Below are 16,271 nucleotides of genomic sequence, written 5' to 3'. Positions count from 1 at the left end.
TTTCACTATAAGCCTTTGTGAGTGCTGCCTATTTACTGCTTTTTGTCTAGAAGGACAGTGGTCAGTTCCCGAAGGCTTGCACCCCCTTTCATTTAAGTGTGTGTGTGTGTATATATATATATATATATATATAATATATATTATATACACATACATACATATAAACACTCCCCCACCCGACCTGCGCTGTATATACACACACGACGGATGTCGGGAAGGGGTTAAGGTCAAACCTATTTTAAGGATAAAAGATCATTACTCTGATGCATAAAGAACAATGATGGCTAAGCATATTCTATTTATGAGGGACCTGGGCATAAATGCTTTGCTAAGATCTTAGGTTTCCCACTCATTGTGGATGACTAAGACAAAAAAAAAAAAAAAAACAGTACGAATTTGGTATCGCTGCAATAGACTTGACCCGCAGAATAAAGTTTACGTGACGTTTTTACTGCACAGTGAACTCCGTAAAAACAAAACCCCCCAAAAGATTGAGGAATCGCTGTTTTTTTCCTATTCCACTCCACACATATGGTACAATAAACGGTGCCGTGAAAATCTAAAATTCGGCCCGCAAAAAAACAAGACCTCATATGGCTATATGGACAGGAAAAAATATATATTTGGATTTGGAAGTTGGGGAGGAAAAACGAAAGTGAAAATACAGAGGGGTTAAAGGGATTGTCCAGGTATGGGGCGGGTTTGCCAGAACAGCTGATCGGTGCAGGGTCCAGGTGTCGGACCCCCACTAAACATATTCTGATTATCTATCCAGTGGATAGGTGATCAGTAACAAAAACCTCCCCATGACCGGACATCCCCTTTAATTCCTTATGGCACATACCTAGGATTTTGAAAACCAACGGCAGCAGCATCTTCAGGATTCTTCGAAGAAACTGTATTGCGGAATAGCCCCTTCATTCTCATGATTGGTTGAGGGTCCAAGATTTCAGACTCCCCAGCGAACACACATGGATGCATATCCCAGTGATAGCCCAATGATGTTAAAGGTTGTACAACAACATTAATGATTCTTAAAGTGTAACTAAACTTTTGACACGTCATCGTGACATGTCCGAAGTTTTGATCGGTGGGGATCCAAGCACTGAGACCCCCCCACCAATGGCTAAAACAAAGCGGCAGAAGCGCTTGGGTGAGCGCTGTGCACTTTATTTCTAGAATGTCTACGAGTCCGTACATCGCTCGGCTTTCCGAGGAAAGCCAATCAGAAATAGAGGAGTACAGCACTCACTCAAGCACTTCTGCCGCTTTGTTTTAGCGATCGGTGGGGGTCTCAGTGCTCGAACTCCCACTGATCAAAACTTCTGACATGTCAAAGTGTTCTAAAAGTTTAGTTACCCTTTAAGTACACCTACAGATTTTTCTAATTAACATTACAGACTATATAAGGATGACTTACCTCCTTCCCCATAGAATAAAAGTCCATTATAGAATATTGATTCTGCCTGTTACACAAGGAATTAAAAAGTAGAATTACACAGATATATGCCATAAACTACAACATGATGATCATAATCTCCTGAATTATCCCACTAAAATAACATTAACAATAGCCGGTCATTGGCCAATTTCTTCTATATTAGCACGTAAGTTGATACTCCTATACAAACTTTGGCCATAATTACCTGAAATACACCTGTTTTGCGTTGCAGCCGCCCCCCCCCCCCTCCCCAAATGACACAAACCAGAAACAAATGCATTTCATAGTCCACTGTTATGATCTATCAATGTACAGCAATAACCTAATATTTGCAGCTTTGGTGTTGACAGTCCAGATGGAGTGGTCTGTATGGCCAGTATCAATTTATTACTTTTTGGATGCTTCGCCTTGAAAAAAAACTTGGAGATTATAAGATTCTGCTGCTTTTAGTTACAATCTCCGGAAGATCAAGTTACTCTAGCCTGAATGTAAGTACGCAGAACGTTTTTTGGCAGAAAAAAAAAAAACTACGTCTGACCAGTGAAAACTAGAATATGTCATAGTAGGAAAATTACTTACCTCATACTTTAGTTTCTTAATCTCACAGCACAAGGCGGCGTACACAGTTATAACTTTATTTAAAACCTTAACGACAAAAAACACAAACAAATAAGGAAAAAAATATCCAAAAGCAGAAGACATACATACACACTATATAAACAAAAGTATTGGGACACCTACAGGAGCTTTTATGACATCTCATTCTAGGGATTCTATAGGCATTAATATGGAATTGGTCCCCTCTTTGCAGCTTAAACAGCTTCCACTCTTCTGGGAAGGCTTTCTACAAGATTTTGGAGTGTGTCTGTGGGAATTTTTGATGTTGGACGAGAGAGTCCGACTGGCAATCTTCATTCTAGTTCCTCCTAAAGGTATTTGATGGGGTTGAGGTCAGGGCTCTGTGCAGGCCAGTCAAGTTCTTTCACACCGAACTCACTCAACCATGCCCTTACGGACCTTGCTTTGTGCACTACGGCACAAAAAAAATAGCCCCCCCAAGACCGTTTTAGATGATTTATCAGCAATACCGATAATGTTTTTTACAAATGAAAAATTTATAAAATTATGTAATAGGACTAAAATAAAATGCAATTAATATGAACAGATAATTTTTCTTCATCCAGCAGAATATTAACCATATAAAGTGGGTATAAAAAGGTCTACACACCCGTTAAAATGCCAGGTTTTTGTCAAGTTACAAACTCAGTCCAAGATGAATAATTTCAGAACTTTTTCCACCTTTAAAGAGACTCTGTCACCACATTATAAGTGCCCTGTCTCCTACATAAGGAGATCGGCGCTGTAATGTAGGTGACAGTAATGCTTTTTATTAAAAAAAACGATCTTTTTTCACGTTAGGAGCGATTTTGGTTTATGCTAATGAGCTTTCTTAATGCCCAAGTGGGCGTACTTTTACTTTCGACCAAGTGGGCGTTGTACAGAGGAGTGCATGATGCTGACCAATCAGCATCATGCACTCCTCTCCATTCATTTACACTGCACTAGCGATATAGTTATATCACTATGTGCAGCCTCATACACAAACCCTAACATTACTACAGTGTCCTGATAATGAATACACATGACCTCCAGCCTGGACGTCATGTGTACTCAGAATCCTGACACTTCTGAATCTTTTCTGTGAGATTCCAGCAACGGATACGAAATCTCGTGAGATTACGAGGTAAACGAGATTTCGTTTCACTTGCTGGAATCTCACAAAAATAAGCACACCCTTAAACCAATACTTTGCTGAATTACCCTTTGACAGCATTCAGTCTTTTTGGGTAGAAGTCTATCAGCATGGCACATCTTGACTTGGCAATTGTTGCCCACTTTTCCTTGCAAAAGCGCTCCAAATCTGTCAGATTACGAGGGCATCTCCTGTGTACAGCCCTCTTCAGGTAACCCCACAAATTTTCAATGGGATCCAGGTCTGGGCTTTGGCTGGGCCATTCTAAAACTTTGATCTTCTTCTGGTGAAGCCAATCTTTTGTTGATTTGGAGGTTTGCTTTGGGTCGTTGTCGTGCTGAAAGGTGAAATTCCTCTTCATCTTCAGCTTTTTAGCAGAGGCCCGCAGGTTTTGTGCCAATATTCACTGATATTTGGAACCGTTGATAATTCCCTTACCTTGACTAAAGCCCCAGCTCCAGCTGCAGAAAAACAGCACCAAAGAATAATGCTGCCTCCACCATGCTTCATTGTGGGTATTGTGTACTTTTGGTAATGTTCAGTGTTGGCTTTGCGCCAAACATACCTTTTGGGATTATGGCCACAAAGTTCAACCTTGGTCTTATCAGACCATAACACGTTTTCCCACATGCTTTTGGCAGACTTGATGTAGGTCTTTGCAAAACATAGCCGGGCTTGGATGTTTTTCTTTGATAGAAAAGGCTTCAGTCTTGCCACCTTACCAAACAGTCCAGACATATGGAGATTGTTGTCACATGCATACACAACCAGTACCTGCCAGAAAGTCCTTCAGCTCCTTTAATGTTGCTGTAGGCCTCTTCTTTAATGTTGCTGTAGGCCTCTTCTTTAATGTTGCTGTAGGCCTCTTCTTTAATGTTGCTGTAGGCCTCTTCTTTAATGTTGCTGTAGGCCTCTTCTTTAATGTTGCTGTAGGCCTCTTGGTAGCCTCCCGGACCAATTTTTGTCTTCTCTTTTCATCAAGTTTTGAGGGACGTCCAGTTCTTGGTAATGTCACTGTTCTGCCAAATGTAATCCACTTCTTAATGACCGTCTTCACGGTGTTCCATGGAATATCTAATGCCTTGGAAATTCTTTGGTACCCTTCTCCTGACTGATGCCTTTCAACAATCAGATCCCTTTGATGTGTTGTAAGCTCTTTACAGACCATGGCTTTTGCTGTCACATGCAAAGAAAATGTCAGGAAAATCATAATAGAACAGCTCAACTTTATACGGGGTTACTCAGAATCACTTTAAATAATGGCAGCTGTGTACTGACTACTATCTAACACGAGTTTAAATGTGATTGGCTTATTCTGAACACAACCACATCCCCAATTATAAGAGGGTGTTCACACTTATGCAATATATATTATTGTAGTTTTGTTATATTTCCCCCTCTAAATGATTTCCGTTTGATTTTCAATGGCATCGTACAGATTATGGGTTCCAATAAAGGTGGAAAAAGTTCCGAAATGACTCATCTTATACTGATTTTTTGACATGACAAAAATCTGGCATTTTAAAAGGGGTGTGTAGACTTTTTATATCCATGGTATCTACGGAAATTCACCTTGTGCAGTATATTTTTTTACCTTATTTTCTGTTCTGATGAGTTCTAGAAGTGAAGACTGTTCATAGGGCACAAGCTAAAGTAAGGAATAAATTATATCAGTTTCTAGTAGATTATTAAACACAAATTAAATAGGAAAAAACTAAAAAAAAATATATACAAATAAAACAAAATAGAAAGTAAGGGCAAACAAATAAAAAAAAAATCCTAAAAGATCTGCTAAAAAGTTTTGTCTTTCTGTAGAAATAAATCTTCCTTAGATAAAATGAAAAAATAAATCTCCAATCTCCGGTCACCTCTCCTGACATGTCTATTTTAGTAAATACTTGTAATTAGAGTTATCAGAATTTTTTTTAGAACTCTACATTGGGTACATTCTACATTATTCTGTTATTCCTCCTTGAATTTTATGAATATATGGACAACTGGGTGTTACCAGTCCCCTTGTCTCACTCCGAGCGCCGATTGGACATGGTCAGTGTGTGTATATTTCGAGAAGTAATAACAGAGAAATGGCACAACATAATCCTAAGAAAAGATGTCCCAGAATTGTTGTTTTATGGGGAATGTCAGGAGAGGTGACAGCTCCTGCTTTACAGAAATGCAGATACTTTCCCCATCACAAAAGTTCATGTTTACAGTTTAACGGGGATATCCCACTACAGTACGTTATAATACATTGCTGGGGTAGAGATGGAGCTGCAGTGCTAGTAACACACATTTATATACTTTCGTAGGTATACAAACCCATACATCAGACAAAGGGGGGAAAAAAACTTTACGTAAACAGAACTATATATATATATATATATATATATATATATATATGTGTAAACAGCATAGTAATCAAACCTTCAGTGCTACTGGATCCAGACTGAAGTCCCAGACATCCCCGATAGAATCATCCAGAGCATTTTCTATTCTCCGAAGCTGAGATGTGTACTCCTCCAGAAATTTCCCATAGTTTTTAAGTTGCACCTCTGCATGAATTTCTGTAAACAAAAATAAAAATGGTCTTACATGAGTTACATTCAATAGGAAATCCGATGATCAATCTCTGAAATGTACTAGATTTAATGTTAATTTTTTTTTCATTTTGTCTAACTCCACTCATCACTTGGAAGCTTCTAGAAAAGTATTATATAGGTGGTACCTGACGCCTCATCGCCTCTCTATTATATATATCCTAATTCTTCCAATATATGTTGGCGATGTTGCTCGGAGGTGGGTACTCAAACATATTTTTTGGTATTGTTCAACTATTAGACCCTTTTGGGAGAAAATAGATAAATTATTATCAAATGTCCTACAATTCCCACTAGAATGTACCCCAGAGCTGGCCTTGCTTAACGTGGGATTAGGCGATTTTCATTCTCATGAGAAGACGGTTATTTTCCATGTGTTGTGCTCGGCAAGAATTCTTATCGTTAAGTATTGGAAGAAAACCTCCACGCCTACGCTGGCTGAGGTGATTCAATATGTCAATTTAAATTGTATTATGGAACGTACAATTTTTCTGCAAAGAACCCATGCATTACAATGTCTTCCTTGGGACAAATGGACTGCTTCCCGCTACTATGTGGATTCTCTTTACACATAAGTCATTTATCCTTGCCAGTCTATGACCCTGTGAGCTAGACTTAGCTTTGTTCTGCTTAGTTTTGTTTAATTTTTGTTCTGTTTCCTTAACTGGATTTTATCTCAAATTTTGATATATAATCTTCCTACTCAGGGATTGCATATATTCTGAGTTTCTTGTGACTCCATGACTGCCTACTGTACATTATTTTGTATGCTTGGAAACGACTATTTTGTACTCTACGACTAACTTGAATTTTGTAATGTATGTCTTTATAGCGGTCAGTGGGGGATGTCCCGCTATTCATATGTACATTTCAATGTATGCAATGCCTCTGTTTTTCTTAATAAAAACTTTGTTTTAAAAAAACAAAAAAAAAAATAAAAGGTTTCATCTGCCCCAGTTACAAGTCATCTGAGTCCCGAGAACTCTAGATGATTAACCTCTTAGTGACCAGATTATTTTAGGCCCTAACGACCAAGCTATTGTTTTAGTTTTCCTATAGTCGCATTCAAAGAGCTAGAACTTTTTAGCTGTACGAGGACTTATTTTTTGTGGGATTAGTTGTACTTTTTAATGGCACCATTTTGGAGTACATATTATTTTTTTATTAACTTTTTTTTGGTGGGGAATAGAAAAAAAAACAAAACCTGAAATTCCGCCATTGTTCTATGCGTTTTAAATGGACGCTGTTCACTGTGCGGCGTAAATAACACATTAACTTTATTCTATAGGTCGGTACGATTACGACGATACCACATATGTATAGGTTTTTTATGTTTTAAAGAGAACCTGTCACCTCCCCATGCATGTGGAGCTGAGTGCAGCATGTAATGGGAAGGGCTGCACAAACCCTGGGGGACGTTACATTTTTTTTTTGTACCTCCCTCCGTTATTTAGATATCGGTGCCGTTATATTTGGTGCCCGATATGTAAATAACACCCTGAACAGTCAACGGGGCGTGTACTGGCAAGGGGCGTGTTACTATGGCTGTGACACTGTCCAATCAGATATGGACAATGCCACAGCAAGAGCCAGCAGAGAAAGTGCACGCTCTCTCTCTTCAGCTTTGAAGATCAGTCTTTTCACCCGAACTGGCAAGGGGGAGTATCACTGCCAGTGCAGACATTCTGCAGTGTGTACGCTGTGTGGGAACCCAGCCTAAGGCCTTATTCATACGAACGTGTCAGTTTTGCACGCGCAAAAGTTCAGTGTGACGTGTATATGGTACGTGGCTGCGCGATTGTCACGCAGCCGGCATCATTATGACACGCCTTCTTTACGGTGTCGTCACATAAAAAGGGAGGGGATTTTATGTTTCCCTTCTCCTCTTTACCAGCTGTAGTGCGAATCACGCGCGTCACCCAGAAGTGCTTCCGTGTGCCGTGCGCGATTTGCACGCACCCATTGACTTCAACGGGGGCGTGCTGCGCGAAACAGGGGCAAGTATAGGACATTTCATGAGTTTTATGCAGCACACATACGCTGCGTGAAAATCACTGACAGTCTGAACGGCCCCATTCACTAACATAGGTCCGTATAACACGTTCGTGTGAATAAGGCCTAAAAGTGTCACAATATGGAGAAACCCATGGAAGACTGTAATCTAGTTAATTCTGGGTAACAAAGCAAGCAAGAAAAAGCCCCAACTAATGATGGGAAGAATATGGGTTTTTTTTGTCCTTTTCACCTGCAGGTCCGAGTAGGCAGTTATGGGTGGCATAGGGGAGGGGAGGACTTGAATGCAAGAGGTGTCAAGTAATGTAAAAAAAATTTGATAACATATTCTGTTTGAAGTTTTGTATTGCAATTTTGATATGCAATAAATTAAAATATTACAGAAGAAGAAAAAGAGGTCTCAACAACGTAGACACAATCTCATCTTCTGAATGACATACAGCAGAAATTCTAAAACTGAAAGTTGAAAATGCTTCGGGTCCTGACAGTTATTCTAAAGGCTCATTCAGACAAGCGTAATACTCGTCCGCGTGCTGTGCGTTGAAATCACTCACAGCACACGGACCCATGTAATTCAACAGGGCCAGTCACACATGCGTTGTTTTTCACGCAGCGTGTCCATTGCGAGAAACTTACTGCATGTCCTATATTGGTGTTTTGTCACGCACCTAGTCGCCAACTGAAGTCTATGGGTGCGTGAAAACCGCACAGGGGCGACATCAGTGTGCGGTCCGTGTTTCACGCATCAAATACATTAAAAAGCAGAGAAATACATTTTTTAAATTAGCTGCATGTACGGACGTGAAGAACACATGCCGTGCAAATTGGACACGCTCGTCTGAATTTAGCCTTAGGCTATTTTCACACAGGGAGGATACACTGCGTAAAAGCACACAGCGTATCCGCCCTGGGCACCGCAGGGAATTCCGGCCCAAAAAAAACGCACCAGGTTGTGGTGTTTTTTTGGCTGGAATATTTGCTGCGGAAAACTGCACATAAAAGTTTCATACTTACATAGCTATGGTGACACGTCCCTCTTCCATCCCTCAGCCTGGCCTCTTGAGAGGACATTTCATCCCATGTGACCGCTGCAGCCTGTGATTGGCTGTAGTGGTCACATGGGATGAAATGTCATCCCAGGAGGCGGGCCTGGACGAAGCAGCACATAATTCTGGGTAAGTATAAGATTATTTTTTTGCAACAAAAAAGCAGTGATTCCGCAAATACAATTGACATGTTGCGGATTTAAAAAAAACAAAAAAACACAGGCCAATTTCTGAGAATTCTTTCCGCTTATCGTTTGTACAGCGTCTGGATGAGATTTTTTCAAATCTCATACACTTTGCTGCTACTGTATTATGCTGCGGATTTTCCGCAAAGAAATCTGTTGTGGAAAATCTGCAGTATCTAAGCTACGTGTGAACTTATCCTATGGCCCCATGCACACGAACGTAAAAACGTTTGCTTACGGGAAGGTGCCCATGCTGTTGAAAAATATAGAACATGTCCTATTTCAAGCCGTAATTATGGAACGGGCAGGACCATAGAAGTCTATGGGGCTCCCGCAATTACAGGTGACTACGTGTGCGCACCCGTAATTACGGGAGCGCTGCTAGGCGACGTCAGGGGATAGTCACTGTACAGGGTGCTGAAAGAATTAAACGATCAGCAGTAACTCTTTCAGCACCCTGGACAGAAACTACCGAAACACAATATAGATCAACCTGTAAAAAAAAAATTAAAAAATAAAATTAAAAAAGACGTTCATACTTACCCAGAACTCCCTGCTTCTTCCTCCAGTCCGGCCTCCTGTGATGACGTTTCAGCACATGTGGCCGCTGTAGCCAATCACAGGCTACAGCGGTCTCATGGACTGCCGCGTCATCCAGGGAGGTCAGGCTGGATGTCGAAAAAGGGACGCGTCACCAAGACAACGGCCGGGTAAGTATGAATTTCTTTTACTGTGGAAAGGGCTGCCCCTTCTGTCTATCCTGCACTGATCGAGAGAAGGGGCTGCCGATTAGTGCAGTGAAATTTTGCAGCGAAAACGTGCCCCGTAAATACTGGTGCAATACATGTGACCAAGGACCCGTATTTACGGCAGGAAAAAAATACGTTCGTGTGCATGAGGCCTTAAGGGCAGTCACATGTGGCAGATTTTGTTGTAGAAATTTTTTGGACAGAAAACCAGTTACATTCATCTTAATGGGGTTGTTTACGTAGAGGGTGCATGAGCTTCTTCCATTCAAAAATGCAAAACCAGTAATAAAAACATTGTGCCTCAGTCAAATCCGATTGTTCATACATAAAACTTTGAATAGACTTCTACGCAAGCATTGATAGTTTTTCGACTCACTAGGTACACAAGGCTGGTAAATTGTGAAATTATACTACAGTAACCATTAGAGATGCACGAAACTGCAAATTGATTTGCCAACAGGCGTATTTCCTATTACAGCCTCTGTTGTATGCTTATGCGGCATAAATCGTTCTGTAATAGGAAACTCACCTATCTCCAAAACGCTGTTAAAGGGATTGTCTCCTCCACTGTTAAAGGGTGCGGTTTTTCGTACGATTGACCTATCCAAAAGGAAAGTTCAACAATATATGATCGGTGGGGTTCAGACACCCAGTCCCCGCACCGATCAGATGTTCCGGCTGCCGGAAACAGATGGCTCTGGTCACAGTATAGCGGCTGTGCTGGGTTACTGTAGCTCTGCTCCTATTCACTTGAATAGGAGCAGAGCTACAGTAGTGCAGCATGGCCGCTATACTGTGACCGGAGCCATCTGCTTCCGGTATCGACCACTGCAAAGCTTTTGGCGCGCGGAGGCAGCAGCAACAGATGACCGGTCCGGCTGTCAGACCCAAACTATAATATACTGATGACCTATCCGCGGGATAGGTCACCAGTATGAAAAACCGTCCCCTGCCTTGACAACCCCTTTAAAGCGAAGTTTCAACATTTCGATCATATCTAGTTTTCGTTAAAGTCAATATTGAGAATAAAAGGATCAACTTCCTGTCTCCATATAGGTCACTTCACAGAAGTTAAAGGGATTCTCCGGGAACACTGATGGACCTCCAGGATGCCGACACAATAATGGGGCCAGAGTGCTGGACTACTTCGTTATTTCCATTGTCTTATCCATACAGGTGGCTGTGCCTGACACTACAGCTTGTTCTAGTCACTTGAATAGGACTGAATAGCACAAGCTGCAGTACCAGACACAGCCACCCAGCAGGGGTTGTCCCAAGATCAACATTTATCCCCTATCCTGTGTTTAGATGATAAATATCCATCTTGAAACAACCCCTTTAAGGATGAATTTAGCCAGGGCTGTGATGAATTTACCGTATTTACTAGGCCAGAAGGACTTTAACCGATTCCTCTTATAAAAGAAACAAAATATACTACTTGAAGGACGGAAAGTACAGTTCTCATACCTTAAAAGTGTCATATTCATGACTAATGTTTGCAAAAGTCACAAGATCACGTGATTTCATAATCTTGGGAACCCACCAAAAACGCTGAACAATTCTATTGCACTAAAAATGCTGATCTCAATAGTAAATGAGGATATGAGCAGGGAAAACATTTCATTGTGTCGGCAGAGGATGGACAGTTAAACTGGATTTAGAAATATTTCCTGTTGTGAAGTTCTGCATGAAGCACTTTGCTATGACTAAGATCTGATCAAGATCTCGCTCACTGTTCCTGATGATCTTATATGCTATGGAGTGGCCTGAAATCCACAGCAAAAACTGCATGTGCTACATGGGGATATGGTCACTAATTTCTAAACGGATTTTGCTGTGGATTTTACCCATAGCATGGAAATTCGTGAAACTCATAGCAAACCTGGAAAAACAAAAACAAACATGATAGGTAAGGCTGTGTTAAAAACTAAAAACGATATATATAGTTGTAGATTCCGTCAAAAATGCTGCATGCTGTGCTATTTTTACTTTAAAATGACGGACATAATGACAGAAACCTGACAGACCCCATGTAAGTCATTTGAATTAAATTTTTCTGCTCCTAGAACAGAACAGAACCACGTAATGTGCCGGTCTGTTAGCGGCACCAAACCCTCTGGCTAAGCCTGCCCAATTAAGAGGGTTTTTTTTTTTTTTACACTAGTCGATAAATTCCCCCTTCTTTCTTCTTGATGTTTTGGCACACAAGAGTCACATCCGTGTTCCTATGAACTGCAGCGTGACAAAAAGTCCATATGCACCCTTCAAAAAGACTTGCCGGTTTTTATATAGATCAATTTTAATAATTGTTTAATTCAGTTTTTCAACTTTCCATTACAATGGGTTCCAAATCCTCAACATTTTCAAGATTTCTGTTTTCTGTCAGATTTTCAAAACCTCATTCAGATGCAGCAGAAAAAAACCTGTGCAGATTACAGGGCATGCTACATATTTTCAAACCCACAGCATGCCTATTATCTGGCGGAATAGCCACAGATTTTCGCAGCGGACTTGAGCCAAAATCAGCCCATATGTTTTCAGTCTCTATCTGTAAACAAAGCACCGTGCCCCTTCAGAAGAGAAGATGGGACATACACTAAGGCCACTTTCCCACAGCCGTATTTAATTTGTCAGAATTTTGCATTACCCCTTGGCGACATGTGACGTAACTGTTTGTCACAGCCGCGAAGGGCGAGTATGAAGTGGGCTTATGCGCTAAGCCCGCTCCATACTCAGCTGGTGTCAGCTGTATGTTACAGCCAACACTTCGTTGTAATGGCCAGGAACTGAGATAACGCCGATCCTAACATTTAAACACTTAGTTGCCATGGTCAATAGCGACCGCGGCATCTACGCAACCCCCCCCCCCCTTACCGCGACCTGATAGTAGGGTGTGTGCCGATGCTTGTCATGGCAGCCTGGAGGCCTAAGTTCTGCCATCTTTGTGCTAGTACCAGTAATTAATAGGAAAAAGTTAGCAGTAAAAATTACAATACACTGCAATACATAGATATTGCAGCATATTGTACCAACCAGCAATCAAGCAAATCGCTTGTTCAAAAAGAATCTAAAAATAAAGTTGTTTTTTTAATATATAAAAGATTTTTTTTTTATCTTCATAGTCTATTGCTCGATCGGCACTACATTTAATGTTCTCACTGGGTTTGGGACCACTGTTCTCACGACCGGTGGGGCCCACCCAGCGATCAGAAAAGTTACTACCTATCCTACGGATAGGTGGTCATATATAATTGTGGGAAAACGCCTTTTAACCCCTTCCCTCTTTGGGCACTTTTGATCTTCCTGACAGAGCCTCATTTTTCAAATCTGACATGTTTCACTTTATGTGGTAATAACTCCTCAATGCTTTTACCTATCCAAGCGATTCTGAGACTATTTTCTCGTGACACATTGGACTTTATGTTACTGGCAAAATTTGCCCGATACATTCAGTATTTAATTGTGAAAAACAAAATTTTGCGAAAAATTGCAAAAATTAGCATTTTTCTCAATTTAAATGTATCTGCTTGTAAGACAGGCAGTTATAACACACAAAAATGTTGCTAACTAACATTTCCCACATGTCTACTTTAGATTGGCATCGTTTTTTGAACATCATTTTATTTTTCTAGGATGTTACAAGGCTTAGAACTTTAGCAGCAATTTCTCAAATTTTCGAGAAAATTTCAAAATGCTATTTTTACAGGGGCCAGTTCAGTTGTGAAGTGGCTTTGAGGTCCTTAGATATTAGAAACCGCCAATAAGTCACCACATTTTAAAAACTGAACCCCTCAAAGTATTCAAAACAGCATTTAGAAAGTTTCTTATTTAAAGTAAGGCAAAGTAGAGGTGAAATTTACAAAGTTCATTATTTTTTTCCAGAAATTCATTTTTAATCCATTTTTTTTGTACCACAGAAGGTTTTACCCAAGAAATGCAACTCAATATTTATTGCCCAGGATCTGCAGTTTTAGGAAATATCCCACATGTGTTCCTAGTGCGCTACTGGACTGAAGCACCGGCCTCTGAAGCAAAGGAGCACCTAGTGGATTTTGGACCTCCTTTTTATTAGAATATATTTTAGGCACCATGTCAGCTTTGAAGAGGTCTTGTGGAACTAAAACAGTGGAAACCCCCCAATAGTGACCCCATTTGGGAAACTACACCCCTCGAGGAATTTATTTAGGGGTGTAGCAAGCATTTTGATCCGCCAGTTTTTTGGCAAAAAGTTTTGGAACTAGGCCATGAAAATGAAAATCTACATTTTTTCAAATAAAATGTAGGTTTAGCTATTTTTTTTTCATTTACAAAAGAACTAAAGTAGAAAAAGCACCACAACATTTGTAAAGCAATTTCTCCCGAGTAAAACAATACCCTAGATGTGGTAATAATCAGCTGTTTGGACACACGGCGAGGCTGAGAAGGGAAAGAGCGCCATTTGGCTTTTGGAACTCAAATTTAGCAGGAATGGTTTGCGGTGGCCATGTCACATTTGCAAAGCCCCTGAGGGGACAAAACAGTGGAAACCCCCAACAAGTGACCCCATTTTGGAAACTACACCCCATGAGGAAATTATCTAGGGGTAGTGAGCAGTTTGACCCCACAGGTGTTTTACAGAACTTATTGGAAGTAGGCCGTAAAAATGAAAATCTAAATTTTTTCAAAGAAAATGTAGGTTTAGGTATTTTCTTTTCATTTCCACAAGGACTGAAGGAGAAAAAGCACCGTAACATTTGTAAAGCAATTTCTCCCGAGTAAAACAATACCCCACATGTGGTCACAAACATCTGTTTGGACACACGGTCGGGCTCAGAATGGAACTAGCACCATTTGGATTTTGGAATGGTTTCTGGGCGCCATGTCACATTTGCTGAGCCCCTGTAGTACTAGTACAGTGGAAACACCCCAAAAGTGACTCCATTTGGAAAACTACACCCCCTGAGGAATCATCTAGGGGTATAGTGAAAATTTTGATCACAAAGGTTTTTTGCTGAATTAGAATTAAGCCATGAATATGAAAAATAATTTTTTTTCCCAACAAAATGTAGTTTTAGATCAACATTTTTCATTTTTACAAGGATTAGAGAAGAAAAAGCACCCCAACATTTGTAAAGAAATTTCTCCCGAGTACGGTAACACTACATATGTGGTTATAATCAGCTGTTTACGTATATGGGAGCATTCAGAAGAAAAGGAGCGGTATTTATCTTTATCGTAGATTTTGCTGGAATGGTTTGCGGACGCCATGTTGCATTTGCAAAACCACTGATGTACCAAACAAAGTTTTAGAAACTACACCCCTAAAGGCATTTATCAAGGGGTGTAGTGAGAATTTAGACTCCACAGGTGTTTTTCAGAAATGAATACGCCGTGGATGGTGCAAAGTGAAAATTGCAATTTCTCCACTGATCTGCCCATTCACCGCTCAAGATGTTGTGCCCCTAGAGAATCTTACCCCATAAATTGTTAAGCGGGTTCTCCCGGGTATGGTAATGCCTTAATTGTGGAGATAAATTGCTGTTTGGGCACACTGTAGGGCTAAGAAGGGAAAGACCGCCATTTTGAGCATGGATTTTGCTTTGGTAATAGTTCTGTTTGGGGTTTTGCTGGTATTTCAGTTTATAATGTGGGGGCATATGTAATCTGTGCGGAGTACATCAGGGCATAATAAGAGGGTATAATAATGGGGTAAATAATACAATTATCCATAGATGTGTGTTACGCTGTGAAGGGATCCGTTATGCGCAGGCCGGCGTCACACTGATAAACGGTTTTCTTTCTTAGGGTATGTGCACACGAGCAGTGGCTTTTACGGCTGAAATGACAGACTGTTTTCAGGAGAAAACAGCTGCGTCGTTTCAGCCGTAAATGCTCCTCCTCGTATTATGCGAGGCGTCTGTGACGCCTGTAATCTTGAGCTGCTCTTCATTGAGTTCCATGAAGAACGGCTCAAATTACGTTGCAAAGAAGTGTCCTGCACTTCTTTGCCGAGGCAGTCAATTTACGCGTCGTCTGACAGCTGTCAAACGACGACGCGTAAATTACAGGTCGTCTGCACAGTACGTCGGCAAACCCATTCAAATGAATGGGCAGATGTTTGCCGACGTATTGTAGCCCTATTTTCAGGCATAAAACGAGGCATAATACGCCTCGTTTACGCCTGAAAATAGGTCGTGTGAACCCAGCCTTATCCCCCTTTTGTAACGCTCTGCACCTTTTGGGGACTTTTTCTCCTTCGTAGTTTGGGAAATATTACTGGGAAAGTTTTGCGCTGGTATAATACGGGCGCCCTCGCTTCCAGCGGATGTGCTATGTCCCTTCCCTTTCCTAGTTCCTAAATACTATGGCCCTGAAACTGAAGGAATGTTCCCCTCCGGCCTGCGCATTGAGAGGTTTTTTCATCACCGCATTACTAGTGCCGTAACTTTTTTATTTTTCAGTTGATTGAGCGGTGTGCGGGCTTATCTTTTGCAAGACGGGATGTAGA

General features: G+C 40.8%; 1 protein-coding gene across 1 annotated transcript in view; it reads right to left on the bottom strand.

Moving 5' to 3' along the window:
- Positions 1–16,271, bottom strand: part of WASHC4 (WASH complex subunit 4) — a 109,721-nt gene that overhangs the window by 76,052 nt on the left and 17,398 nt on the right. Inside the window, exons 2-5 of the mRNA XM_075856759.1 lie at positions 5,619–5,758; positions 4,789–4,842; positions 2,021–2,086; positions 1,421–1,466 (exon numbers count right to left, since the gene is read on the bottom strand). Of these exons, the coding sequence (XP_075712874.1) occupies positions 1,421–1,466; positions 2,021–2,086; positions 4,789–4,842; positions 5,619–5,758 (306 nt within the window). The remainder of the gene's footprint in view (positions 1–1,420; positions 1,467–2,020; positions 2,087–4,788; positions 4,843–5,618; positions 5,759–16,271) is intronic.

Source organism: Rhinoderma darwinii, chromosome 3 (assembly GCF_050947455.1).
Source record: "Rhinoderma darwinii isolate aRhiDar2 chromosome 3, aRhiDar2.hap1, whole genome shotgun sequence".
Taxonomy (NCBI): Eukaryota; Metazoa; Chordata; class Amphibia; order Anura; family Rhinodermatidae; genus Rhinoderma; species Rhinoderma darwinii.
The sequence above is the reverse complement of the archived record's forward strand: the minus strand, read 5'-3'. Positions and strand labels throughout refer to the sequence as shown.